The sequence below is a fragment of the Musca vetustissima genome, unplaced genomic scaffold (genome assembly GCF_032173495.1).
Source record: "Musca vetustissima isolate MV318-11 ecotype Yass unplaced genomic scaffold, APGP_CSIRO_Mvet_v1 utg5628, whole genome shotgun sequence".
Lineage (NCBI taxonomy): Eukaryota > Metazoa > Arthropoda > Insecta > Diptera > Muscidae > Musca > Musca vetustissima.
Genome location: NW_026877967.1, coordinates 78,548 through 103,826, shown reverse-complemented (window position 1 = coordinate 103,826; position 25,279 = coordinate 78,548). Strand labels below are relative to the sequence as shown.

The window sequence follows — 25,279 nt, the reverse complement described above, 5'->3', positions numbered from 1 at the left end:
TACGGGAACAGATCAATTATTTATTGGTCCGTTCCGCAAGAATATGTTAATCGAAATTATATTCGATTTTCCATTTATACATTTTAAAATGTTTGTGTACGGGAACACATCATATATCATACAATCGATATATCTCAATTCGATCTGAAGATCCCTAATGTAAAGTGAACAATATTATATTTTTTGTATTGTTTTAAATATTATAAATTATTCTTTTAATATGGAATATCAACTAATTGACTTAGTTAAACAGAACCCCATTCTATATGATAAAAAATATCGCAGCTTTCAATACCGAGAAGAAAAAATACGAAAATGGAATGAAATTGCGAAAGCATTACGCCGAGATGGTAAATATTGAAATGAATTTTGGGATTAAACAATAATAATACCTGTAAACAATTACAATTTTCAGCCAATTTTGTGAGATTGAAATGGAAAAGCTTGCGTGACACCTATAGACGTAGATTGTTGCGCAAAGATGGAGAAGATGATGATGGACCAACAAAAAATTGGAAATATAATGAACAGTTATCATTTTTGAAAGACCAATATCCGGAGTGAGTATGAAATTCTTAATCCCTAAATCAGTATCATTAATACGATAATATGCAATTACAGCACCGCAGAAATCACAGAAATTAAACTAGAGGATGACGAAGAGTTACAACTAGAATTAGAAGAACAATTACAAGAAGAATTTTTACATGATGAAGCAGAGATAGTAGAGGAAGATGTCACTATTCCACATGAACCTGACTTTGAGGTGGAAAATTTTAACTTGAATGAATATCTTAAGAAATTCGATGTTTCCAATAATAATGCAAATACGACACAAGCGGAAGAACAGTCGAAGAAGAAGAGGCTTGATAAAGATACAATTATTAGCGAAGCAGCCCAGGAAATGGCTTCGCTACTACAGTGTGCTAAACAACACTTTACCCCGCCATCGGCCACACAAATCTTTTTCAACTCCATTGCTTTGCAAGTGGAAGAGGCCAACTTGCCGCCAATAGATTTAATGCGTTTACAGCAAAGAGTTTTGGAAGCCGTAACACAGGAAATTGTTATGTCACAGGATGGCGCTACATATATTATTCAAACATAAAATACTTTAAGTAATCTTGTTTAGTTACCATATGTTAATATAATAACTTTTCTTATAGCAAAATACATATATTTTTAATCATACAAAAAATGTCTTAATTCTTTTTCGATATTCACACTATAGTCCGGCATAAATCAAAAAAGTGATTTTTATTTTTGATGGTGGGCATGATAACTTCTCACTGGAGCATTGGAATCCGAAAATTCCAACGGTGTTAGAAAGAGTTTGAGAATCACTCTTGCCGTCACTTGATACTGACACAATAAATCGGCTATATTTTCAAGAGTTCTTGAGATTTTCACTTGTAATTTTGTATGTAAAAAAAATGTTGACACGGAGAATGGGGGGTCCCCTTAAGTTGAAATTGCATTTTTTGAAATAAATAAAATATTTCTTACACAATCTGATTGAGAAGAAGATCTTCCTCTATTCCTTGTAAGATGTGAGTCAATCTAAAACTTAAAACACATTTTCTGCGAAATCGATTTTTTTATTTATACCGGTCGTTTAGCAAATGAACGATTTAGGTACACAACATGTTCACTTCTATGTTCCATTCTCTGAAGAATGTGATTTAACTCAGCATCAAGTGACAGCTAAAGGGCTTCTCAAACTTTAAACGCGTTTTTCTCTTTTGCGAATGGCGGGCACGATAACTCAAAAACTAATAACCCAATCGATTCCAAATTTTTAAGCGTTTCTCTGTGAGTGTATAGCTATCATATGAACTAGGATAAAGCCAATCGGTGAAGATCTTCCTTATTTTTTAACTTGGTTTTTGGTCAAAAATCGGCGATTTTCCAAAAATATTTCTTCAAAGATCCGCCATTTTGTTAATTTTAGAGCGAAGTCAATAATCCTAGTTCATACGAGAGCCATACATGTACTCTTTCTAACACCGTTGGAATTTTCGGATTCCGATGTTCCAGTGGGGAGTTATCATGCCCGCCATCAAAAGTAAGGACTTTTCTTTAATTACAAAAAACAGCAACAAAGCAACAACAAAAATTTTTTGTAAATTATTTTTCTTCTCTTTTAAATCTTCAATTATATATGTGCAAAGTTACAAACCTTAACAAGCATTGGTATTGATTTACCAGCCCATTGAAAATCTTGAAAAATTAAAATCCAGAATGGTTGGGGTTCCCTTAAACTATATTTTTAATTATTATTAAGTGATTATTGTTGGGCATAGTTGACGGAAATGAATATAGTGTTCTGGACGATCATTTTCATCAATCCGAACCCAATCCAACTTGGCTAAATTATACAAGGAATGTAATAACACCGCATTTCCAATATTTTATTCAATAAATGTTTTCAAATTTTAATTTGAATAACAGAAACAAGTATACAAAATTTATTTATATTATATTTTATTCTTTAAAAAGCTTCAATAAATATGGTTTCAAATCACTTATATGTATGGTTTCTGATAGTGTAGTGTCACGATTTCGCAAACGTAACAGACCTGTTTTCAAAGCATTTTTCTCAACGATAACTGCATAAGGAATTCCAAGTACATCAGCCTTACTCCAAATGCTACCAACATCTTCTGCATCACTTATGTGATTGTCATACAATCTGAGTCCAGCACGATTTAAAACATATTTTAAATGAACGCATAATTCATTCAAAATTTCATTACTAATTTCTCCGGACACCAATAAACACTGGTATGGTGCCAATTTTCGGTTTAGCTTTAGTACATCTCTCCCATGTTCGTCAGTTACACCATCTAAAAGTAAGCCGGCGGTGGCCAAATTTAAATCAACCACGGATCTAACTACTGAAACATCATTATTTAAAATTGTATTCAATTGACCGAATTCATTTAGATGTGCTAATACTATTGTCTCCATTTCAATTGTGTTGCCGAAAGTTTTTGATTTTATAGTTATTGATTGGCATTTCTTTGTAAATTCGTCCCTGCTCTCTTCTGATACATCAAATGACTCAACAACATACCGGCTAGGATCAGCAGAATAGCGCATCCACCATATTTTACGTTCCCGTTGTATATTATAAAACATATCTCGTCCACGGGATGCATGTGTAAAGTAGTCAGTCACTAATTTAATATCTTTGGAAGATTTTATGAAAAAACACGAATTTTGCACTGACTCAGTTCCATAACAGACAGTTTTAGCCATGTCTGGCAGGCATATACTTTGCTTGCTGTATTTTTCCAATCTCTTTGTAAAATGTTCGTCTTTTAAAAATGAAAGACGGTCATTATTCACTTCAACGTTAGATGTAATTTCATTATAGTGTGAAATAGAATCTGATCCGAACAATTTCCAATGATTCAACAGTTGATCCTGATAAACTTTAGCATTTTTAAGGAACTCTATGCATGTGGGATTTTTCTCAGTTAACGAATGAGTTCTCAGATATTCAGATTCGCTCAATAATTTCAAAGCTCGCCTCATCATAGAGTCCTGGAAAAGAATTGAAACCTATTCATTTAATATAATGTTAACAAATTAATTTAATATAAGGATAATCCAGAAGCAAACCTTACTATTTTCATAAACTATTGGTAGATATAAACAAATATCAGCTGACGCATGTTTACAAAAATGTACAAGAACAAATGATATTTCCAAACAATTAAACAGATTGAATTTTCTTTCATAAAATTATGATTTATCTCAGCAACATTGTAGTTAGATATTAAATGTTTTAAATGCTGTGGTAAATAATTTTTAATGGATTCAATTTTAAATTTTTGTAACTACAAGAATATACCTTTTGAATTCTTAACTGTTATTAACCGTACTGCAAAAATCCTCTAATTCTTCTATATCATAAAGGACAAAACTTGAGTTAAAATAGATGATTGTCCCAAAAAAAAAAAAAAAATAGTACATATGGGGGGAGGGGATACTTGACGAACTCTCTTTTAAGGGCTAAGCAGAATGCTCGCGTTGAGCTATCCGTCGCGTTATATGTTATCGAAAATACAACAACCACAAGGGAACGATAACACAAACGCATATCGTTTCCATGTGGTTGTTGTATTTTCAATGACAAATAACGCGACGGACGGCTCAACGCGAGCATTCTGCTTAGCCCTTTAGAGAGGTAGGGGGTATATTGCCACACGAAAAATTACGCACTTTGAAAGTTAATCAAGTCAACAGCTGTGCTAAATGGACTACCTATTTATTGTGCCATGATTATGGTTTTGTTCCAATTGTTGGTATTTTCGAAAATTTCGAATCTGGCAACTATAACTGGTAACATTTTAAAAACATATGATTTCTTCAACACAAAACATTGTTGATGCTCGCTTGATTTGTTTCATTAAATAATTTGTAATTCACTTGGGTACAAAAATAATTATGGAATTCGAATTGATTGATTTTGTTAAAGCCAATCCTATAATGTATGATAAAAAGTATCGGAGCCTAAATTATCGTGAACGGAAAGATGCCAAATGGAATGAAATCGCTAGGAAGTTGCGTAGAGATCGTAAGTGACAATGGACACAATAGAATAGACGCACGCTATGGCGAGCGACGATTTCTTCTGAGGAACACAATAACAGTGTTTTGTATTTATATTTTGTTGATATTATAGCCAATACGCTTAGACTCAAATGGAAAAGTCTGCGTGATACATTTAGAAAGAGATTACATCGTAAGAAAGTGGATGAGGAGGATGCTCTTACATCTAGAAATTGGAAATATCACAACGCACTCATGTTTTTAAAAGATCAATATACGGAGTAAGTTACTTTTATTTTTCTCATTGCAAACTAAAATATTAATCCTTATATTGCATATAGAATTATCGTTGATTACAAATCGGATAAGGAGAGCGAATCAGATCAGGAATCACAGATTGAAGATGCTGAACAAACTTTCGCAAATGCCGAAGAAGAATTTGAAGTTGAAAATTTTGATTTAAATGATTATCTTAAGAAATTCGATTCCAGTACACAGCATAACACGACCACACACAGCACTACCGTTCCAGTTACGAGCGATGAACCTCCCAACAAGAAGAAGAAATTCGACAAAGAAACAATGATAAATGAAGCATGTCAGGAAATGACAGTTTTGTTACAAAATGCCAAACATCATTTTACACCTCCCAGCGCTACGCAGACATTTTTCAATTCTGTGGCAATACAAGTGATCGAAGCCAAATTAAATCCAGTCGAGTTGATGCGCCTCCAACAGAGAATACTAGAAGTAGTAACACAAGAAATTCTAACTTATCAACAAAATAGAACGTATGAAACATGAATTTATTTATAAACTTAGTTGTTACATATTCTCTTTATACAAATAGTCTTTTAATAAATCTCGATTTAAAAAACCTTCGTTTCCAGAACTACATTGAAAGTTTTCGTATACTTTTGATTTGGGCAAAGTAATAGTTTCTCGCCATACTCCTTTTTTAAATTCCTGTGTATTTTCATCATAGTGATCGACTAGTTCTTTGAAGAAATATGATTTGTCATGATCGATTGCAAAGTTGTGCAGGATAACACAAGCCTTTACAATATGACAAGCCGTTTCTGGAAGACAAGTGAATTTGTTTTGCAATACTCGCCATTTGTGTAGCAAAACTCCATAGGAATTGTCAAGGTAATTGGAACACTTCTTAAGACGTTCGTTGAAATTAAGTTTATCCTCGGATATCGCTTTGCCGGGATACGGTCTCATTGTATGTTTTAACAAAGGAAACGAGGATGGTGTAACCATATAAGCAGTCAACATCATACCCGTTGATGCATCAAGTATCTGCATATCCTCGGGTAAAGATGTTAGATTGTCTTCCAACAACTTTTTCAAAACGTTTTCCTTTTCCACAATTTCATGTATCAATCCAACGTCAACATTGACCAACTGATACCGTGTGTTGCAAGATCCCATTAACACTATGGGATCTCTGGTTTTACGTTCCGTTACAAATTGAATGGCATCAAAACTACCCACACAGTTTGGCAGGCCAGTTGCTTCCATATAGGCATCGCTTTGATCATAGTATTCTTCATTGTCCAAATTTGTTGTAAAATAGCCGGATAATTCTTTAGCTATGCATTCACAGGTCTCGCTGATTATTTTACGCAAAGTGGACATGCCCAAACGAAATGCGATCGACAACAAAGGTTTAGGAGTATCAAAGGCCAAATATCTGAAATGGAATCAAAAAAGTAAGCATTCATCCTTTTTCTTTTGTATATTAACAAATATCTTACATGATCGTAATAAGTAATCTACATTGTGGCGGTATTGGCTTTCTCTGGGAATACTTGAGTAACTTCTTTCTCAGTAACCGCAGCAGATGTTCAAACGTTGTTATGTTCAAACGTGTAAACTTACGAAATTCCCTATTGTTCCTCTGTTTAATTAATTCGAAAATTTGATTGAACAGACTATGCATGTCCCTCTCGCTTTGTGAGAATTCCTCACGAGTCCAAACCTGGCGTGAAGTATTGGGACAGACTATATCGATGAAATTTACAAATGCAAGATATATCTTAAATAATTCCATAAATTTCTCCATATAGTCATAACGAACCAATATATTGGAGTTTTTAACTTTATTGTAATATTGCATTTTCAAAAATTAGATACTGGTTTAAGAAATTCTCTTGTCGAACGCTATCAATGTGTTTTGTTGGAATGTCAGATGTTTAACGCTGTTCAATGTGTTTCAAAAGTGTTGCCATATGTTGAAAATTGTCAGAGCTACAGGAATCTCGTCGCTGAATAATATAAGCTATGTCTGTTTACTCGATATTTGGTAACAATTGTTACCATATATTGTCTGTTTACCCAAAAATCCAGTAAACGAGAGTCAAGTGAGAGAGCAAGTTTGACAGTTGAACAGCAACAAACTTACTGGAGTTTACTGAAAGAATTTTATGCAGTAAGATTTTGCAAACTCAGTCATTTTTGGATCAGCTGTTTTATGACCAAACACAAAAATTATTCAAAATGTTTTTTTTAATTTGCAAAGTTCGATTTGAAGTTAAGTTGTATAAAAATGACAGAAAATGGAAGACATTTCGTAAGTAATGCAAAGTTTCATTAAATTAGAAACTAATTCCTTATATATTTTTAGGCAAGTTCCAGATAGAGGGCAATATTGATGCAGGAAGCTTAAATGTTCCCGGGGAACATACCAAATCAATTTTTCTTTTATTATTCATTTTTTTTAATATTAAATGCAATACAAATAATTGTGTTCGTCCTTTGTTTGTTGTTTATTTTGGCGCAAATCAAATGTTTTCTTGAATCAGCTGTTTATTTGCTAAATCTTACTAAATGTTGTCTGTTTACTTTTCTCAGTAAAAGAGCAAAAGAGACTAAAAACGACTTACTCTCTGAACTAGAACTTACTGAATAAATGTTACTGGAAAAGTAACCAGACACACTTATTGTCAGAAAGGAGAAAATACACCTCTACCTTATGGGCAATAATGTCAGAATAAATGAATGCAACAAGTCGTTCTGTTCATTTCACATATTTTTAAAATTTTACCAAAGACGCGAAAAAATTGATGGAATGTCAGGGTTTCTTTTCAAAAACAAGTTGGGAATATGATTTACATGTTGTTGCATTCACAAATCATACATCTTATACATCAGCTGCGCCATGATGCAATAATAAGGTGATGTATCACAACAAAAACCTTTGTTTTTGTCTCGACCTTCTGTCAAATTTCGATTTCAAGTAGAAATTACGCACTTTGACAGTCAATCGAGACATCAGCTGAGCTAAATGGACTTCCTATTCATTGTGCCATGTTATAATATTTAATTAACATGGTTGGCAACATTGCACATCGAACTCAAATTGCGCACTTTGGCAGTTAATCGAGACAGCTGCACTAAATGGACAACATATTTATTGTGCCATGCTTGGAGCGAACAAATTCATTGAAGTAAACCAATTTCGATTGGATTGGAACTACTCATCAATTTACAAATCATCGTTTTTAATGTGTTCAAAGCCACAGCTGTTTGGTAACAACGGCGTTGCCACATGTGTGGCGCATGCCAAAGGTAATGCAACGATTGAAAACAATAACTACACAGTAAACAGATTAGATTGGATTAATTTTTTATTAAAACAAATTAAACATGGAATATCAATTGATAGAATTAGTAAAAGCCAATCCAATTCTTTACGATAGGAAATATCGAAATCCTCGTTATAGGGAAGAGAAGATGGAAAAATGGGCAGAGGTGGCTCTGCAATTGAGAAGAGACCGTAAGTAAAAAAAATGGCTTGCACATGATCATTTTACAACCTTATTAAGGATGAAGGAAATAGTTTTAGATTAAATTGTGTTTTCTATGATCTTGGTTTTAGCCAGCACAATTCGCATACGATGGAAAACCTTAAGGGACACGTACATCAGAGAACGGCAGCGAAAACAAAGGGAAGCCGAAAAGGATGAATCGGAACGTTCACACTACACCTGGAAGTATTATCATCATTTGGAATTTTTGAATAGTCAACTCCGAGAGTAAGTAGCATCTTGCACCTTAGCTCCGTATTTGTAACTATTTAAATTATCTGACTTATTTTGACAGGTCATCAAATTCCAATAAAATAGAGCAAGGAGAACCAGAATTTGCTCAATATATTCAGGAGACCACTACCTACAACGATGAAGAGGAAGAACACGATATCGAATATGAAGCTGAGAATTTCGATTTAAACGAGTACATAAAAAAAATTGACAATTCTACAGCGACGGTAACAAATCTGAGTAAAATTGGTACATCGGAAGAAATGAACAAAAAGCGAAAAATTGACAAGGATGCCATTATAAATGAAGCATGTCAAGAGATTTCGTCATTGCTGAAAAATGCCAAACAACGATTTACACCACCATCTCCCAATCAAGTTTTCTTCAATGCCATGGCGTTGCAAGTGGAAGAGGCCAAATTATCGCCCATCGATTTAATGCGCCTGCAACAACGACTTCTTGAAGTCGTTACCCAAGAGCTGGTTATGTATCAAGATAAGACATATACTTCTTAAATATAAACATTTATTATTATATACTTTCTCTAAATAAGTAATCCTTTAATAAATCTCTACTTGCGAAAGCTTCACTGTCCGCTGAATTTTCATAGTTATTGAATAGTTTAGTCTTTGGCAGCTTCACCGTTTCTCGCCAAACACCTTGTTTGAATTCTTGGGTTTCTTCGTCTATGTGATCCATTAGTTGGTTGTGCAGATATGAGGAATCGTGCTCTATTGCAAAATTGTGTAAAATGACACATGATCTAATGATGTTACAGGAAATTTCCGGTAATCCCGAAAACCGATTTTGTAAAACTTTCCATCTGTATAGTAGTATTCCAAAAGCATTGTCCAGGAAGTCACTGCAACATTTCAGCCGAGCATTAAATGCTTCCTTTTGAGCATTTAACACTTTTCCAGGATATGGTCTCATTGTGTGTTTGACAAATGGAAAACGGGAGGGTGTTACAAAGTAGGACGGTACCATAACCCCAGTTTCTGGCATTTGCATGTCGGCTGGTAAAGGCAAACGATCCAAATTACTTTGTAGCAAACTATTTACAATATTCTCTCTTTCCACTAGGTCTTGCATCAGATCCAAGTCGACATTAATCAGTTGATATTTACTATTACAAGAAGCTACTAAAACAATTGGTTCACGAGTTTTGCGTTCAGTTAAAAATTGTATAGCATCCAAACCACCAACACAATTCGGTAAACCAGTTGTTTCCAATTGTTCTTCGCTTAGCTCATAGTAATCGTCGGCGTTTAATGTGTTCAAGAAATAGCCTGAGGACAGTTCATTGGATATACATTCACATGTTTCGGTAATAATGGAACGCAATGTTGTTGAACCCAAACGAAATGCCATTTGCAACAATGGTCGGGGAGAGTCATAGGCTAAGTACCTGGAAATTAATGTATTGGCTTTAAAATATATTTCAGAATAATACCTTAATCTCAATACTCACATCAATGTAACCAATAAGCGACATTCTGGCGGTATAGGCTTCCTGGCCGAATACTTTTGCAATTTCTTTTTCAGCAACTGGACCAAATGTTCATATGTTGAAATATTTATACGGGTAAATTTGCGAAATTCTCTATTATTTCGCTGCTTAACTAGATCCATTAACTGCAGGTACAGCGAATGCATTTCACGTTCCCGCTGGGAGAACTCTTCTCTGGCCCATCTTAGACGGGTTGGACATGCCAATTCGATAAAGTGTATAAAAGCAATATAGATTTTCAGAATTTGTAAAAATTCTTCCATATAATCGTATGTCACAAGCCACATTTTGTTTAAACGGTTTGTTTACGATATTGTTTATTTACAGTTTTTTTGTTATTATAGAGTGACTGATGCTTGTTCTTCTTAATAACGCGTAACCCGGCCATCGGTAGACAGTGTTATGCAGTTCGATTTTTAGTAGCTAGAACAATAACCATATGCACACAGCACTTAATGTTGTTGAAGTTTTTTGGTGCTGCCACTCAATGCCCCCATGCGCAATAGGGCTGCTACAACAACAACAATGCACCCACCCCCAAAACTAGAGAAGAAGTCGATCTTCTTGGGTCGATACATCCCCTATTAATAAGTTCATCCAGGGAGATCACCGGGATGTCAGCTGCCTCTTAAATTTACTGTCAAAATCCATTATTGTGAACTGACTTCTATTATGAAAGCGTAAACACAGACAAATTTGTGGCATTAGTCTTGAGAAGAAAACCGCTGATTTTCGCTAGCTGGGTGAATTTTTTGAAGAAAGACCTAAAAGAAATATTTTTCTTCAGTACTCAAATAGTGGTAAAACTTTTCTAATTTATAACATGAACATCAGAAACAATTCGATTAGAACAAGATATTTGCATTTTCGCAAGGTGGCTTGTTCCATAAAATCAAAATCCTCGTGTGTCCCCCTTTAATAACGCGTCCGTCTGGAACTAATTACTTTGTTATAGATGAAACAATTTTTCATGATATTTCCTACTGTATTTTGAAAAGAAATCATAACCTTTCATTCATTTTTATGGTATGGTACCACATTTTTTGTTGTATTAGATATTGGTCCGCCTTCCGACTAGCGAACTATATACTAAACGACTAAAACGACCACGGGGAAAACATCGCAAACTGACATTATAGTAAATGAAACACCAACGATGTGGCAACATTGATATTATACAGCCACAGTAGAATAAGAAGAAGACAACTTGACAGTTTATCAATAACAATTAGGATATATTGGGATTGAAATATTAGCTTCATAGTTGCTTGAAGAGACACAAATTATATTGAAATAGTTAAAGTCTATCAAAAAATCCTATTTCAGAAAGGAAAATGTCAAATTCAGCAGCAGGTAAAGTATTCATCCCATTAGTGATGTAAAATACATTTTAGTTCTCATTGAAACGATGTAGAATCCTGTCGGTACACCAGTGGACATCTGTCCCCTCGAAGAACAACATACTTCCTGATAATAGTTTTGTACAAATTGAATTTTAATTTAATATTTCCATTTGTCAGGGCAATGGGTGAAATTTTTCAATGCGTCCGGCATACCCTCTCCTGCAGCGGCAACATATGCCCACATTTTTGTGGAGAATAGAATTCAAAGTGATATGTTAATGGATCTGAATAAGGAATATTTACGAGAAATGGGAATAACGCCGATGGGTGATATAATTGCAATATTGAGGTATGCCTAAATAAATTTATTCAAATAACTCTTGTCACTATGCTAAGATTCTTTCAAAATAGACATGCCAAGAATGTCAGTGATCAGACAGCCCGTGAGAAAGTACTGAGCACAGAGGTGCCTGTGGCAGCCGTGGCCGCTAATCCAGCCCTGCCTTTGGAAAAGAACAAAATCAGACTCAGGCGTAAGAAATGAGAAAAATTGTTTTAAAGTAAATACTCAATTTAATAAACATCTCTTTATTTAGCCTCATCAACGGTATCTACCACCACGACATCGTCAGCTGTCGTGGCCCCTCTTCCACCCGTCAAGCCCAGAAGAGTATTACCAGAACATGAAGGAAAATACAAAATCAAATTACCTTCAGGTACCACAGAACGAAGCAAACAAATATTGGCCAAACAAGCCAAATGTAAGAAGACCATTTGTATGGAAAACGGAATGCACCACTAACTCCTGTATATATTTTAGTATATTCTGACAGAGAAGCTGCCAAAGATAAATCCACAATATTCAAAAGACTTGCCATTAATTCTAAGGATACCATAGAGATTGACGAAGAGACATCGACTACATCATCATCCACAAGCTCAGATAATGTTAAAGTAAGAATCACTGGCCTGGGAAGTAAATCACAAACATCATCATCAATATTTTCGCGTTTGGGTGGTAAAGAGGAAGATGTTGCAGCTGTAACGAAGCAAATTAAGCCCATATTAAAGAATACAGCTAAGAATGTAAGTGTTAGCTATATACGAGTTTTGTAATGCCATTAATATCACAATTCATATTTCAGAGATTATCAACAATTGTCAAGGCAAAAACTGTTGCCACCGCGCCAACTGTTGTGAAACCGATTAAACAGAAAGTATTCTTAGTCAAAAAGGTTCCACTTAAAGATGATACAGATAATGACAACAATGACGGCGCAGATATATCCGACGAGGATATGTGGGATAATGATATGGACACTTCAGGGGGAAGTGAGAAGTTTGTAAAATTTGCATCTACTGCTGAGGTGAGAGAATTTGCCTCGCGAAGATATAGTTCACCAACAAAGAAAACATTTAATGCACGCCAAGACATGATGAAGGAGAAACCAGTTAAAGCAAGGCTGGGTTTGAGTATGAAATTTAAAATGTCGTTTTTTGTTTATATTTAACAAGAAACCTTATTTACAGATTCTAAACTGCATACGGTAAAGAAACCTGTGTCATTCAAGGCCTCACCACCCTCCAAAGCAAAGGCTTTGCCAAAAATGAAGGCGGATTTAAGTCGCCGAGATATACCTGTCCATAAACGTTTGGGTAATGCATCGAATGTCAAATCAAGTCCCACAGCTGGTGTATCATCAATCTCAAAACGTTTGGGAAAAGTTCATGTAGCAGGTTCAGCCGCCAACCAGACAAAGAACGCGAAAGCGTCTGTATTTGATCGTTTGGGATTTAATAGCTAAAAACAATTTCACAAAGGCTGCACTCACTTAAATACATACACAAACAAAAATCAGGAGTTTGTGTAGTTTTATAGTTTATAATTTTTATAAAATTTTTGGTTTAACACATTGTAACTTTTGTGTTTACAAAGTATGCTTAATTACTAATTTATATTTAATAAATTGCATATTCAAATCTCAATTCATTTCGGTTCTTAACAACAATTTGGTTTGTTTGTGAAAACATAAAAAGATAGGTGAATACATAAAATGACTCCTTCCCTTGATATATTTTATGTAAAATAAATAATTTGAATGTTTAAAATAAATAGATTATGTATTTTATTGCATATCACTCATTACAAATTGCACTCTATAATAATTATCACTACATTTTTTGGTTTCAACTAATTATTGAAATTGTTTCACTTTTTAAGCATTTCAATTATTTATGTAAATAAAATATAATCTTTGCCTTCTTTGAGTTGAAGGCTTTGTAAATTTGCCTCAAAATCACCATTTGTTAAATCCAGTTTCATACAAATTATAATGGGAGGTTGAACTTGACTAAAATGTACAATGGGAATGCTAAAGGTTTGCTGGCGGCATAGACGATCATAGTATTTGTAAAATTTATTTATTTTGTCTATAAGAAAGGAAATGTGGGTCATTATTGCTATGGACAACTCAAAATTACTTACTTTTATCAACATCACAAAATGCCGAAACTTTTCTTTTTTGCTCCATTGGCAATTCACGAAAAAGTCTTCTACCTTGTTTACCAGCATTCCAAATTGAAAACCCCTCAGACCATGGCTTTCTTTGCATTACATTCTGTAATAAATGTTTTAATCTAATGTGTCGTATGGTTTTTTCTTGGACACTAAATGTTGTGGCTTCATTGTGGTATCGGTATTTTACTAAATATTCATCTACTCTCTTAATATGGCCATTATTATCTAAATGTTTGTAGAAGAATATCAAATCCTCAGGACATCCTTTACCTTCTTCCGAAAATCCACCTTCGATTTGATTATAAACCATACGATGACACATCCATGTTGGCATAATTATTGTGGGTCCATTGGATGTGTAGATTTGTATCATTAATTTTTCCGCGCTAAGATCATTGGCCCATTTTGTAAAGCGACAGGTTGCATTATTCGGTATGCGGGTAAATTTCGAACCAATTATCTGTTAAAGGAAATTTGATTATAAATTACTTATTACTATTATTTAAACAAAAATATTTCACACAATTACCGCATTAGTATGGAGTTTTGCCAATGTATATTGCTTTGAAATGCGTTCTGGCATCATTTCATCATCAATATCCTGGAAGCATAAATAATTCCCTGTGGAAGCTTCAATGGCCCTATTGCGCCCATAACCAACTGAAAATTTAAAATCATTTAATGTTCAAAAATACATCTTTAAATGATATATGATCTTATTATAGTGGGATAAATTAAAACACGATTTTTTGGTTAAAAAGTGTTGTTTGTACTCTATGAATACAAAAATTTCCATCAAAAGTTTGTTTTGATAACTACAAATTTATTTATTTATTTCAATCTTAACATGTATAACAAAGGCTTTAGGCCAATAACGAAATAATCTGTGTAATCAATGATATAAGATCAATATCACTTGGGGTAATATATAACACACTTCTTAAGATCAAAGTGGCAAAGAGACGCTGAGTACGGTCTGAACGGACAGTTGATATATAAGAAAACTGACGCTATCACAGAAAATATGAAAAAAATCAAAACACTCTGATGCAATATCAGAACTTTTTCGATAAAGAATAATTTTGCCGTAGTCAGGAATAAAAACTAACCAATAAATTGTAATAGTCACGGTGCTTGTTCTGTCCCTTCATACCGATAGGTTTTTAAAATAACTTACCGCACTTTTCAGAAATTACTTAGAAGTGGCAGTGTGTACGAACATTGTAATGCAAAAATGAAGGCATCCGACAAACCAAAACGGATAGTTTAAATTCGCCATAGGTTTGAATATGGCCTGCGTCCACGTTTATGTAAAGAGTATTCTTAGAATCTTGTTATACGTTTTCCAACAAAATCTATATATATATATATATACATACATATATACATATGTATATATATAAATGAATTGTTGTTCGTTAGACTCGCTAAAACTCGAGAACGGCTGAACGGATTTTTCTTATTTTAGTCTTGAAATGTTCGTGGAGCTCCAGGGAAGGTTTAAAAGTTGAGAAAAAATCGAAAACCGCGAAAATTTTGCAAAAAATTATTATGACGCATATTTGCATTTCCACGAATTTTGATTAGAGCTATTTTGATTGCACCACGTCGTAGTTGCTATTTTGAGATATTTTGGGGTAAAATTGTTGGTGGATCTTTCCTCAAGGCTTTCATTTGACAATTATTGAAAATTTTCAAAATATTTTTTTTTTATTTTTTCAATTGTATTAACATTGTATTAAAACATTTTTTGGGAGAATACAAAAAAATAATTGAGAAGTATATCATTGAATGTACACGCGATCATGTACACGTTTTCCATTAAATTCACGTACACAGAACACCTCGCATATATCCGATACCAAAAATGTGTATCACAGGGAATGCTAATATACGAGATATTTTTCAAAAATCTGTCATTAAGCTCAGATGTAAAGAGAACAACTAAAAAAACAGCAATATTAGAAAAACAGCATGATATCTAATTTGAAGGTTATAACAAAACTTCCGTCCGATGTTACCTATTCGTATTGAACATGCCAACTACCGATAACACTCAGGTTGTAAAAGGGGGTAAGAATTTCAACATACCGAAAATTGAACGCGAAATAATTGTGGGTCTTTTTAAAACTTTAAGCTATAGTGCATCATTTCTGGGATGATGCTTATTCACACCCAATACCCCGGAATGACATATTTTAGCTACGACAATCGGAATGGAGATATATTATCCGGAAAGTTGGACCAATATTGGTAATTCTTTGTAAAGAAATGTTGTACTCACTGATCATCGAAAATACAAAATTACAGCCAATTTGGATGAAACATGTGACCAAACCTCTCAAAATACAGAAGAGTTAACCAATATTGACAATTTTAAGTAGGATTCATGCTACCAAATAAGACAATTAATTACAACTGATTATGTTGAAAAACGTGCCCCAAAAATGTGGAGTGCGCTTATATGGAGGCTTATTGGAAGCTTGCACAAATTTTTTAGGAACATTTTGTACTCAATGATCATCCAAAATATAAAATTACAGCCAAAAACGGAATATTAGGGGTTACCCGGATACTTAGGCCAATATTGATAATTTTAAGTAGAGAGATTTTCTGCTCAATACGTATCCCCTATATTATATTAAAACCAATTCTGTTGGAAACCGTGGCCAATATCTTCAAAATACGGAATGTTTATTGCTACCGTTACATGGGCAGTACCCCGAAACATGTGCCAATGTTATTAATATTTGGTACGGACACTTTCTGCTCAATTACAACCAATTCTGTTGATAGCATCGTCCAAATTTCTCATATTTCGAGGTACCGTTATATGGGTGCTACCCTAAACAGTGAACTAATATTGAACATTTTCATTCCCAAATATGCTAGGAGAAGTAGCAATGTACGTGGAAATATCAGAGCACTATCTCAAATCCTGGAGGGTAGAAAAGCAAACATATTGGGCTATCGTAATATTGGGATATGTGAATTATACATCAGCAATATTGCTATGCAAGGCAACGTTTGCCGGGCCCGCTAGTTTACTATAATTAAATATTTTCATTGGGTAAAAAAAAAAATTACCAAGAACTATACATGTTGGGTCAATGAATATTACTCATATGATCGTCCCCTCTGATATGCGGTATTTTGGTTTGAACACGTTTTCCTGCCGAATTGATTGTAATTTGATATGTGGGGTTCACATTGGGAAGTATTTTTCCAAAAGTTATGATTTTTGGTATTTTAAGATTTTAGGAAAATGCTAAAAGATAATTAAGTTATTTTAGTATATCCCATATATAGATTTCTTCGTTTTTCATTACATATGAAGTATCCCTTTATTTTCAGTATCCATAGAAAAATTGTTGACCGGCCGAATTGACCTTTGTTTTGTATTTTGGTATATACAAGGCGTCTTCAATCTTTATATTCAATTTTCAGATTTATTATTTGCTCAAAATTCCACAGAAAGGGCGAATTATGGAATTGACTATGTGAATAATGAACTATATTTCTGCAGATTTTAGAATATCTAATTAGTAATTTTGCAATTTAACTGAAATACGGCCGTTCCACTATGGGTTTTTGCGTTAATTAAAGCAGAGGGTTTATGAAATAAATACCACATAAGAGGATTTCGGGGACGCTGAAAGTAAACATTTAATAACAAGGGTTAAAAATGGCAGTACATTTTACATTTAAAATTGTATGAATGAAATTACAAAAATCCTGAAAATGAAATAAAATAAATCCAAACTGGCGGATCAAACATAAGGAAAAAATATTTCATTTAATATCAAAATAGCGTCGTTTTTGTATTACGGGTGTAACATTATGTGACTTTATACCATAACGAAATAGGAAATATAGTCGATTTGGTTTAAAAACGTGCTCAAAATCCCCAAAGAACCAAAGAAAGAGGGCTCCGTTTATATGGGGCTTGCCACGAAACATAAGTCAATATTTATAGGTTTTGGTACGAATGCGTTTATCTCAGTTTATTCTGTTGTGACTGATATATTTTTGGATCAAATATCATTTATACTCTCGAACAATGGATTTGATATAATAAATTCCCATATTAACCGATATTTCCTCACATACTACAAATATATTCCGGCCTTCTTCAATAAAGCCTTTGGAAATCGAATAGGTTTTAAGGTTGACTCACATCTTTTGAGTTTTTGTTTCAAATAATTAATTTAAAAAAAATTATTAATTTTTTTATTTTTGTTATTTGAATTTTGCCTTGTAAGGGCTGTGATCATTTGAAAGTAATTTTAAGTGAGTTATTTATACTCTTTCGAGTCGAGCTTAATGATAGAAGTTTTGCCAGGAGAAGAACCTACGTACCCACCATTATGCGACGCGTTTCGCTGTTGGTTAAGCGGCTCATCAGGCATATTGGCTTTCCTTTTCATTGCAAAACTTCTATCATTAAGCTCGACTCGAAAGAGTATAAAAAACTAAATTATTTTTTTTAATTTATTATCAAATTTAATTGGACTTTATAATTAGTCAGTATAATATGTTAAAGCTTAGGGGGGTACATTAACCCATTTCGCTCCAAAATTTAATGTTAATTATTATTAAAAAAATACTTTTTTTTATGGGTATAAGGTCCCAATGATATCACAAATATACTCAAAAAATTTTACGATTTTTGTTTTTTTCAGAAAATTGTTTTAAAAATTTCGTGGGGGTTTGGGGGTAGTAGTTAAGGTACATTTTTCTTTTATCTGGGGGATAAGACTTAATATCTAAAATTTTACCATTATCATTCTTAAAACACTCTTCGATTCGAACAGAGGAGCGAAATAGATCTAGTTGAAAATAAGATTAAATTTTTAATTTTGTCTATTTAAATCGTGTAGTTACCTATAAATATGTTATTAAATTTGTGTTATTTGAAATATGTAATAATTTGTCATTTGTTTTACAAACCTCCTTTGGTTAGTCCTGTACTATTCTTCAAGATAATCATTGGTATATTATAAATTTCTCTCAGTGTTTTTTGCCACGAACAAAGTAAATCGTAGGTATTATCACAGCTGCAATCATCAAATACACAAATTTCAATTTGTAGTAGTGATTCGGATGATTGTCTTTGATGTTCTTGTCGAGATTCATTTGTTGTTATACTTGTTGCCTGTTGTTTTGTTAATTGAGCAAATGTACTATCACTGTTACTGTTATTTTTGGCGGTAACTACAAATGTTGTTGGTGAGGTCATGGTTTTTGACACATCAGGAGTCTGCGCTTCGCCTAACGTATTTGTTTTGCATTTTCTCACAGCTGTCTGATTAATAATCGATTCCATGCAACCATCAACCCATTTTGCACCATTTAAGACCGTAATAATTATTGACTTGTAGAGAATATAAAGGAAAATAAGAAATTTCAATTAGAATTTATTGGAATTCTAGAGGTTATGCTACTTACAATTGTGTCTTTTGTTTCAGTTATGTGTGGCATTTTATGGGGTTTTTATTTGCTTTGCAGCAATTGATACCGGTAGCCGAATAAATGCTGTATAGATTTGTTGTCCGCTGAGCTATACATAGATACACGTCTGGCATTTACAATGTTTTACTCTCTTCTGACCAGGCTATAATGTCATGTTGTTTGTGTGATTGTTCATTCGTTCGTAAAGGTAAATAGCATCATACTCAATTCTTCTTCTTGGCACAATATCATTGAAGGAGTTTTGTTTTTTTAGTATTTTCAAATGCTCAAGTATAAAAAATCAGTTTTGTTTTTGGTTTGTTTCGATATTTTATCTGAATGTTAAATTGCAAATAATTGTTCATATATACAAACATATGCACATTGTTCAAAATGTATCATATTTGCAACTGCCTTCAATTCAAATAGAATTTGTGTAATTTTGCAACATTATGAGATAAGAGATTTTTTTTATAATTGGAAAATAGAATTTAACATTATTATTGGTCTAATACTATATACCCTTTTCGGCATATTTTTATTCTAAAAAAATCTAAAATCATTTTGTATAATAAATAATAAATAGTAACTCGTCTTTGGTGCACAATTTACATTAAATCGTAGGGACTCAATCCACGAGCTCAAATTTTTGTTGATCTCCCGTGAACTTAATTACTCTAAATATACGATGTATTTTCTTGGGCCACAGCTAAAAACTTGCTGGTAAGCCTACGCTATTTAGAACTTACAGATAACTTAAATTCCACTCTGCTCAAATCCGCCCTATTAACAGTTGGTACTAGGACAACTATCATTATGTTGTCCTTAACCACCTAATTAATTAAAGGACATTTGATATTGAACTGGGCTGTTTTATTTCATTTTTTCACGTTCCCCTTTGCGACCTCTGTATTAAAACTTTCCCTTTTAGAAGTGGAAGTTGGTTTTTAAACATCGAATGCATTTTTATTTGTTGTTAATAGTCTTTGGAAGTTTAACAGCGCCGTTGTCAGTATCTGCTATTATTGGTTCCAGATACTGGTAGATTACATCTAAAATTTCGTCCTCGAACTATCTCAATATTGAATGTATCGTTCGTAATACTTTTTATGTCCAAGAACAATAATCTTAAGTCGTTCAGTATCCGTTGAGTGTTGATAAAAAGAATCTATGATTTTGGAATTTGCTATTGCTATATATATATATATATGCGAGAAAGGAAAGGCTATAGAACCTTCTCGTATCTCAGCTGGTTATATTTAATGTAGTCTATATTTGTTCACCTTTTGTTATCTTCCCATTGAATGGGCCCTGTTCTCGACCCAAGCGTATGTTTTTATTAATTTCCGATATAAAAATAAACTAACAATCTATTTCGGTTCTTTGCGCTTATGTTAAAATAATGAAAGACATGTTCATTTAATATGTTTAATAAATACATTTATATATATTTTCATTTAGTTTCTCTTTTCTTCTTATAAAATATAAAATTCTTAAATATAAATTCATTGAACATAACAATTGTTTTCAAAACTTAAAACTAATTAAGTAAATCGATAAAGATTTTTAGTAATTAAGTTTTTGTTTCTCTTCGAATTATTGTGCCAAAAAGGCTATACACAAAACTAGACAATTAACAAACAGTTTTTTTTTCGTTATCATATAAAAATACTACATTTTGCCGTATAAACAAATTCTGCACAAATTCATTTTAATTCAAATAAAATAAAGTCTTTTCTCATTAACTATACAAATTCATAGGCAAAATAACACATTTGTTTCCAATATGGAAAAATAAATTTCTAATAACAATAAAATGTATACAGCAAATTGATGGGTTCATATTTACATCTACAATGAATGGGTTTAATAAAAAAACAAATGATCAGTCTTGATTGTGGTTTGATTTCTCCAATGAAAAGCAAATCAAATTTAAATTTGTAAAAACTTTCTGCTTGTGGTCTGTTTTTGATTGGCACTCTCGAATGCATGAATAAGTTCATCCATACCCTTGAGTAGACCCTCTTCACGATTGCCAGGAATCCATTCGTCGCGATGGTTAACCTTTACGTTATCGGGTAAAGGCCGCGACTTGGCAAAATCAATTAGCCAGCAACCGACTTTGACGTCATCGTAGACAATGAAAATACTGGAACCCACAATTTCGTGTGTCTGGAAGAATTTTGATTTTTCCATAACTGTACGCATATGTTTTAGCCGGCAGATTAGATCCTTTTGAACGGATTTTTTGCTATTCAGAAATTGATCAATTGTTTGGGATATTTGTTCGGAGGTGCGTACGGTTTTTAAATCTTTCATGGGTGGTTTACCCTTTAGACGTATGGCTTCAATGCGGAAACCTTTGTTTTGCGATGATGACATGGCTTCACGGAACAGCATATAACGAAGTTTTGTGATGGCCTGTTGTTCATGTTCTTCGGTGGTGGGGGCGTTAACATCGACTTTGATCATTTTTTGATAAAGATCAGGTCGTAGGGTTTTATTGCTAACTTCTGATTCCAAAAAGGTGCGACAACCCATTTTAATATCCATGACACAGGGATCTTTGAAACCTTTGAGCAAATCCTGCAGTTCAATGAACATTTCACCAGATTCCAATTGTATATTACCATAGAATTCGGGTACAATTTTTGAGGTTAGCGATTCTTGGGATAATTGTTGATAAGCCAGAACTTCATAGTCACTGAAGCTGGCAACACGTTTACGGACAACACCACTGGCACAGGGAACAATACTAAAATAAAAGAGAAAATGTTAGATTTTGTTTTAGATTTAAAAGGAGGTTTTAATTAAATTACCTTTCAGGATGTCCAGACAGCTGTAGCCAGCCTGTGGGTTTTTGATTATTATTCTGTTGCTGTTGTTGTTGTAGTAGAACTGGTGTTGCTGGGGCACTTAATTCCAAAGCATTCTGTAATTAGAAAAAATGAAATATTTAATTAGTGATAAGTTAACCAAAAAAGTGGGGTGAGCTTTGTTTTGTTTAAAAGTTTGTGGTAGCTATATAGACAGAAGTATAGGCAGACAGACGAAGGTTTATTGTTTGTTTTGGGTTAAATACATATTTAGTTTTGTTTTGTCGTTCGCTATTGAAAGGTTATCAAGATTTTTTTTTTAATAAATTTGTAAACATATTTCTAATTTGCCAAATATATGTTAAGTCTTAATACAATGGAAATTCCCTTTGGCCATAAAGTATGTCTGTGAGAAAATGTTACCTTATTTGTATGCAAATAAAATTAAAAGGCCTCCATTGCAATTGTTGCCAGGGGAAAAATAATAAAGAGTTGGTTTCTTCTAACGTTTGTTTAATATTTAAACAAAGTAAACAATATAATAAATACCTTATTTAGATAAATAAACGAAAAAACAACTGTTGGTTTATTGTGGCTACACGTGGAGTTAGCTTTGCAAATAAATACACGCCTCCAAAGCCCAAAAGTATGCTACTTTGTAAATATAAACAAATAAATCGAAGATGAATTGCTTTTCATTTGAGTTTAAAAATTTGGATACTTCTCAAATATATTTTTTTAAATCATTGCTTCTATATGTGTTTGGAAGACACACCCCAGCGAATCTAAGGCGTGTGCATGTATGCAATGCAAATTCTGTCTGTGCCTTGTCAGATTAAAAATATTTACATAGATTTGTAACGTCTTTATTAGATTATAAAACTGTTTATAGATTTTTTTGCTGTTATTCTAAAGAGAGTTAAAGGTGGGAAATTAATTGAATATTGACGTCATTGGGTGGACCTTGTGTAATTACACATTGCAACAAATTTTTATTAATTTATTACAATAAAATATTGGAATATTGTTTACACACCCACCAGAGGTGAGCAAATTTCCTATTTATTATTTACTTCTTTGCTATAAGAGATTAGAAAATAAAACTATGAACAACAATTGAAAATAAACAAAAATTGCATCATTTTGTCAGTTGGGAAAAAAAATACAAAAAACGAATAAAAAATATATGCATGTATATACAAAAAAAAATTATCAGCATGTTCTTTGGACCATAAAGAATATTCCAAACATTTTGAACTTTTTGTTGATATTTTATTATGGAAGGAAGCCATACGTCAAATGTGACCCCATAGTGTGTTTCATGAAAAAGAATCTAGTCACCTGATTTTGGTTAATGGTTAATCTGGTGTACACGAAAGTAATTTATTTCATTATAAAAAAAATAAGAGCCATGTGCTATAATTTACATAGCTTAATTATTTGTAGAGCAAATAAACAAACAGACATATTAAAGCTCCTTGTAATGGAATTATTTTTTTGGTAATCTTTGAAAAATTTTCCATTCATGGAATTTTTCATTTTATGGCTAGTGCAAAAAATATATATTTTATTTACTTGTTAATATAAAAACCTATTGATTAATTAACAAGCAGTTGTAAAAAACAAATAAGCTACAATGTGTTATTACAACAATCGTTTTGTCTAGCTCGGCTTGTCAGTGTAAAATGTAAATGCCAATAAAAAAATTAAACAAAAATTGTGGATACTTACAATGGCCAGAAATTTAAGCAAAGACATGCGGCTGGGAGCATCAAAGTCACGTTGACCCAAATAATCGGTGATATTTTCACAGTAGTCATAGGAAATGTTCTGGAAAAAAAGAAGAACGAACAAAACAATTAGTAACAATTTTTTTTATTAAAAAATAAAGAACTTATGATATAAACCTTTTGTTCCATAATACTATTATTTTTTGTGTACTTCTTCTTTAACAATGTTATACTTCTTGCTTGCTGAGAATTTCAACTTGAACTAAATTTACTTTTTACGGTTATAAAATGTTACCTTATTAAATTAAAAAATAAAAATATAAAAGGTGGAAAAAGATATTTTCTTGTCATGTCAATCTTCCACATTTATTTGATATTATGTTATCATACAAAAAACACATGTCAACGAATAAAAACCACGACTGGTTTCTGTGATAAGAATGCTGAGTTTCTCTATATTTATATGTAAAAATGTCGTTATAATATATAATACCCCCATAACAATAAAACAAAAATATGATGAAAGAAAATATTTCACAAAAAAAAAAAAAAAAAAAAAATGATAAAAATAAAAAGTCGTTGATAACATCTTATATATGACCTCGAAAATATACTATCAAGCGATATAATTTACAATATAATAAACTACGTGTTAAAAGTGTAAATATTTTCTTCTTTTTTAAAAATAATCATTTTTGGATTTGGGAAAAAGTCACGTTTGTATAAATTTTCCTTTTGGGTTTTTCCCATTTCTGGTGTTCTTTTCTATGAACACAAAATGAAATGTAAAAAAACCATGAGATTTGTTATTACGATTGCTGTGTACGTCGTCGTCTATTTAAATTTTTATCATGTGACAAATAAAGATCCGTCAGGGAATTTTTGTGTTATTGTTCGTATACGTAGTTTTTTTTGCGATTTACATACATTAAATATGCAGATTATAGAGTAGAATGCGAATTTACAGTATATTTTATTTCTATTTTTTTTTTATTTACATAAATGGAGTTATTTTAAACAATTGTTAATAGGATTTTCATTGAAAAACAGCTGAAATAAAATTTACGCCTAAAAATATGCCACATATTTTGAAAAGAGAGAATAAATATAATTTTTTAAATATTATCACACTTGCATTCATAGTTTATCTAATTATCAGTGGGAATAGTTTTAGATAAAATATTTTTTTAGAGTTTCCAACATTTTGATTTAGGAAAACTTATAATGATATGTTTTTTACGGAAATTACGTATATTTATATATAAATTATAAAATTTCTTAATATATTTTAATAGAAATTAA

The 25,279-nt window shown here is 32.6% G+C and overlaps 6 protein-coding genes across 6 annotated transcripts; 3 read left to right on the top strand and 3 right to left on the bottom strand.

The window, feature by feature from the left end:
• Window positions 1-220: 220 nt before the first annotated feature.
• Window positions 221-1,108, top strand: LOC133322713 (uncharacterized). Its single transcript, XM_061531678.1, has 3 exons — window positions 221-350; window positions 416-560; window positions 622-1,108. The coding sequence occupies exons 1-3, from the start codon at window positions 221-223 to the stop codon at window positions 1,106-1,108; spliced, it is 762 nt and encodes a 253-aa protein (XP_061387662.1).
• Window positions 1,109-2,484: 1,376 nt separating this feature from the next.
• LOC133322712 (DNA polymerase subunit gamma-2, mitochondrial) lies at window positions 2,485-3,540 on the bottom strand. The gene has a single exon (XM_061531677.1). It carries the CDS (start codon window positions 3,538-3,540, stop codon window positions 2,485-2,487), a length of 1,056 nt encoding a protein of 351 aa, XP_061387661.1.
• Window positions 3,541-8,214: 4,674 nt separating this feature from the next.
• LOC133322711 (transcription factor Adf-1-like) lies at window positions 8,215-9,124 on the top strand. Its single transcript, XM_061531676.1, has 3 exons — window positions 8,215-8,344; window positions 8,447-8,603; window positions 8,671-9,124. Exons 1-3 carry the CDS (start codon window positions 8,215-8,217, stop codon window positions 9,122-9,124), a joined length of 741 nt encoding a protein of 246 aa, XP_061387660.1.
• Window positions 9,125-11,441: 2,317 nt separating this feature from the next.
• Window positions 11,442-13,267, top strand: LOC133322710 (uncharacterized protein C19orf47 homolog). The gene is made up of 7 exons (XM_061531675.1): window positions 11,442-11,472; window positions 11,640-11,811; window positions 11,874-11,995; window positions 12,059-12,223; window positions 12,283-12,554; window positions 12,608-12,961; window positions 13,034-13,267. Exons 1-7 carry the CDS (start codon window positions 11,454-11,456, stop codon window positions 13,265-13,267), a joined length of 1,338 nt encoding a protein of 445 aa, XP_061387659.1. The 5' UTR covers window positions 11,442-11,453.
• A 428-nt stretch (window positions 13,268-13,695) lies between these two features.
• LOC133322709 (UDP-GlcNAc:betaGal beta-1,3-N-acetylglucosaminyltransferase-like protein 1) lies at window positions 13,696-19,461 on the bottom strand. The gene is made up of 5 exons (XM_061531674.1): window positions 19,429-19,461; window positions 18,931-19,354; window positions 14,510-14,640; window positions 13,948-14,440; window positions 13,696-13,892 (listed from the first exon to the last, which is right to left on the bottom strand). The coding sequence occupies exons 1-5, from the start codon at window positions 19,459-19,461 to the stop codon at window positions 13,696-13,698; spliced, it is 1,278 nt and encodes a 425-aa protein (XP_061387658.1).
• Window positions 19,462-21,350: 1,889 nt separating this feature from the next.
• Window positions 21,351-24,103, bottom strand: LOC133322707 (inositol-trisphosphate 3-kinase homolog). The gene is made up of 3 exons (XM_061531672.1): window positions 23,979-24,103; window positions 22,251-22,363; window positions 21,351-22,186 (listed from the first exon to the last, which is right to left on the bottom strand). The coding sequence occupies exons 1-3, from the start codon at window positions 24,003-24,005 to the stop codon at window positions 21,364-21,366; spliced, it is 963 nt and encodes a 320-aa protein (XP_061387656.1). The 5' UTR covers window positions 24,006-24,103; the 3' UTR covers window positions 21,351-21,363.
• Between the last annotated feature and the right edge of the window lie 1,176 nt (window positions 24,104-25,279).

Excerpts from the sequence above, each read along its gene's own strand:
- LOC133322713 (XM_061531678.1), top strand. The coding sequence starts at position 221 with ATGGAATATCAACTAATTGACTTAGTTAAACAGAACCCCATTCTATAT. Across the intron at positions 351-415 it reads GAAAGCATTACGCCGAGATG|CCAATTTTGTGAGATTGAAA; the intron begins GTAAATATTGAA and ends TACAATTTTCAG. Across the intron at positions 561-621 it reads TTGAAAGACCAATATCCGGA|CACCGCAGAAATCACAGAAA; the intron begins GTGAGTATGAAA and ends ATGCAATTACAG.
- LOC133322712 (XM_061531677.1), bottom strand. The coding sequence starts at position 3,540 with ATGAGGCGAGCTTTGAAATTATTGAGCGAATCTGAATATCTGAGAACT.
- LOC133322711 (XM_061531676.1), top strand. The coding sequence starts at position 8,215 with ATGGAATATCAATTGATAGAATTAGTAAAAGCCAATCCAATTCTTTAC. Across the intron at positions 8,345-8,446 it reads TCTGCAATTGAGAAGAGACC|CCAGCACAATTCGCATACGA; the intron begins GTAAGTAAAAAA and ends TCTTGGTTTTAG. Across the intron at positions 8,604-8,670 it reads TTGAATAGTCAACTCCGAGA|GTCATCAAATTCCAATAAAA; the intron begins GTAAGTAGCATC and ends TTATTTTGACAG.
- LOC133322710 (XM_061531675.1), top strand. Across the intron at positions 11,996-12,058 it reads GAACAAAATCAGACTCAGGC|CCTCATCAACGGTATCTACC; the intron begins GTAAGAAATGAG and ends CTCTTTATTTAG. Across the intron at positions 12,555-12,607 it reads ATACAGCTAAGAATGTAAGT|AGATTATCAACAATTGTCAA; the intron begins GTTAGCTATATA and ends TTCATATTTCAG.
- LOC133322709 (XM_061531674.1), bottom strand. The coding sequence starts at position 19,461 with ATGCCACACATAACTGAAACAAAAGACACAATT. Across the intron at positions 14,641-18,930 it reads TACAGGACTAACCAAAGGAG|TTGGTTATGGGCGCAATAGG; the intron begins GTTTGTAAAACA and ends TTAAATTTTCAG. Across the intron at positions 13,893-13,947 it reads ATTTTGTGATGTTGATAAAA|ACAAAATAAATAAATTTTAC; the intron begins GTAAGTAATTTT and ends CCTTTCTTATAG.
- LOC133322707 (XM_061531672.1), bottom strand. The coding sequence starts at position 24,005 with ATGTCTTTGCTTAAATTTCTGGCCATT. Across the intron at positions 22,364-23,978 it reads TGCTTAAATTTCTGGCCATT|AATGCTTTGGAATTAAGTGC; the intron begins GTAAGTATCCAC and ends TTCTAATTACAG. Across the intron at positions 22,187-22,250 it reads CTGTCTGGACATCCTGAAAG|TATTGTTCCCTGTGCCAGTG; the intron begins GTAATTTAATTA and ends CTTTTATTTTAG.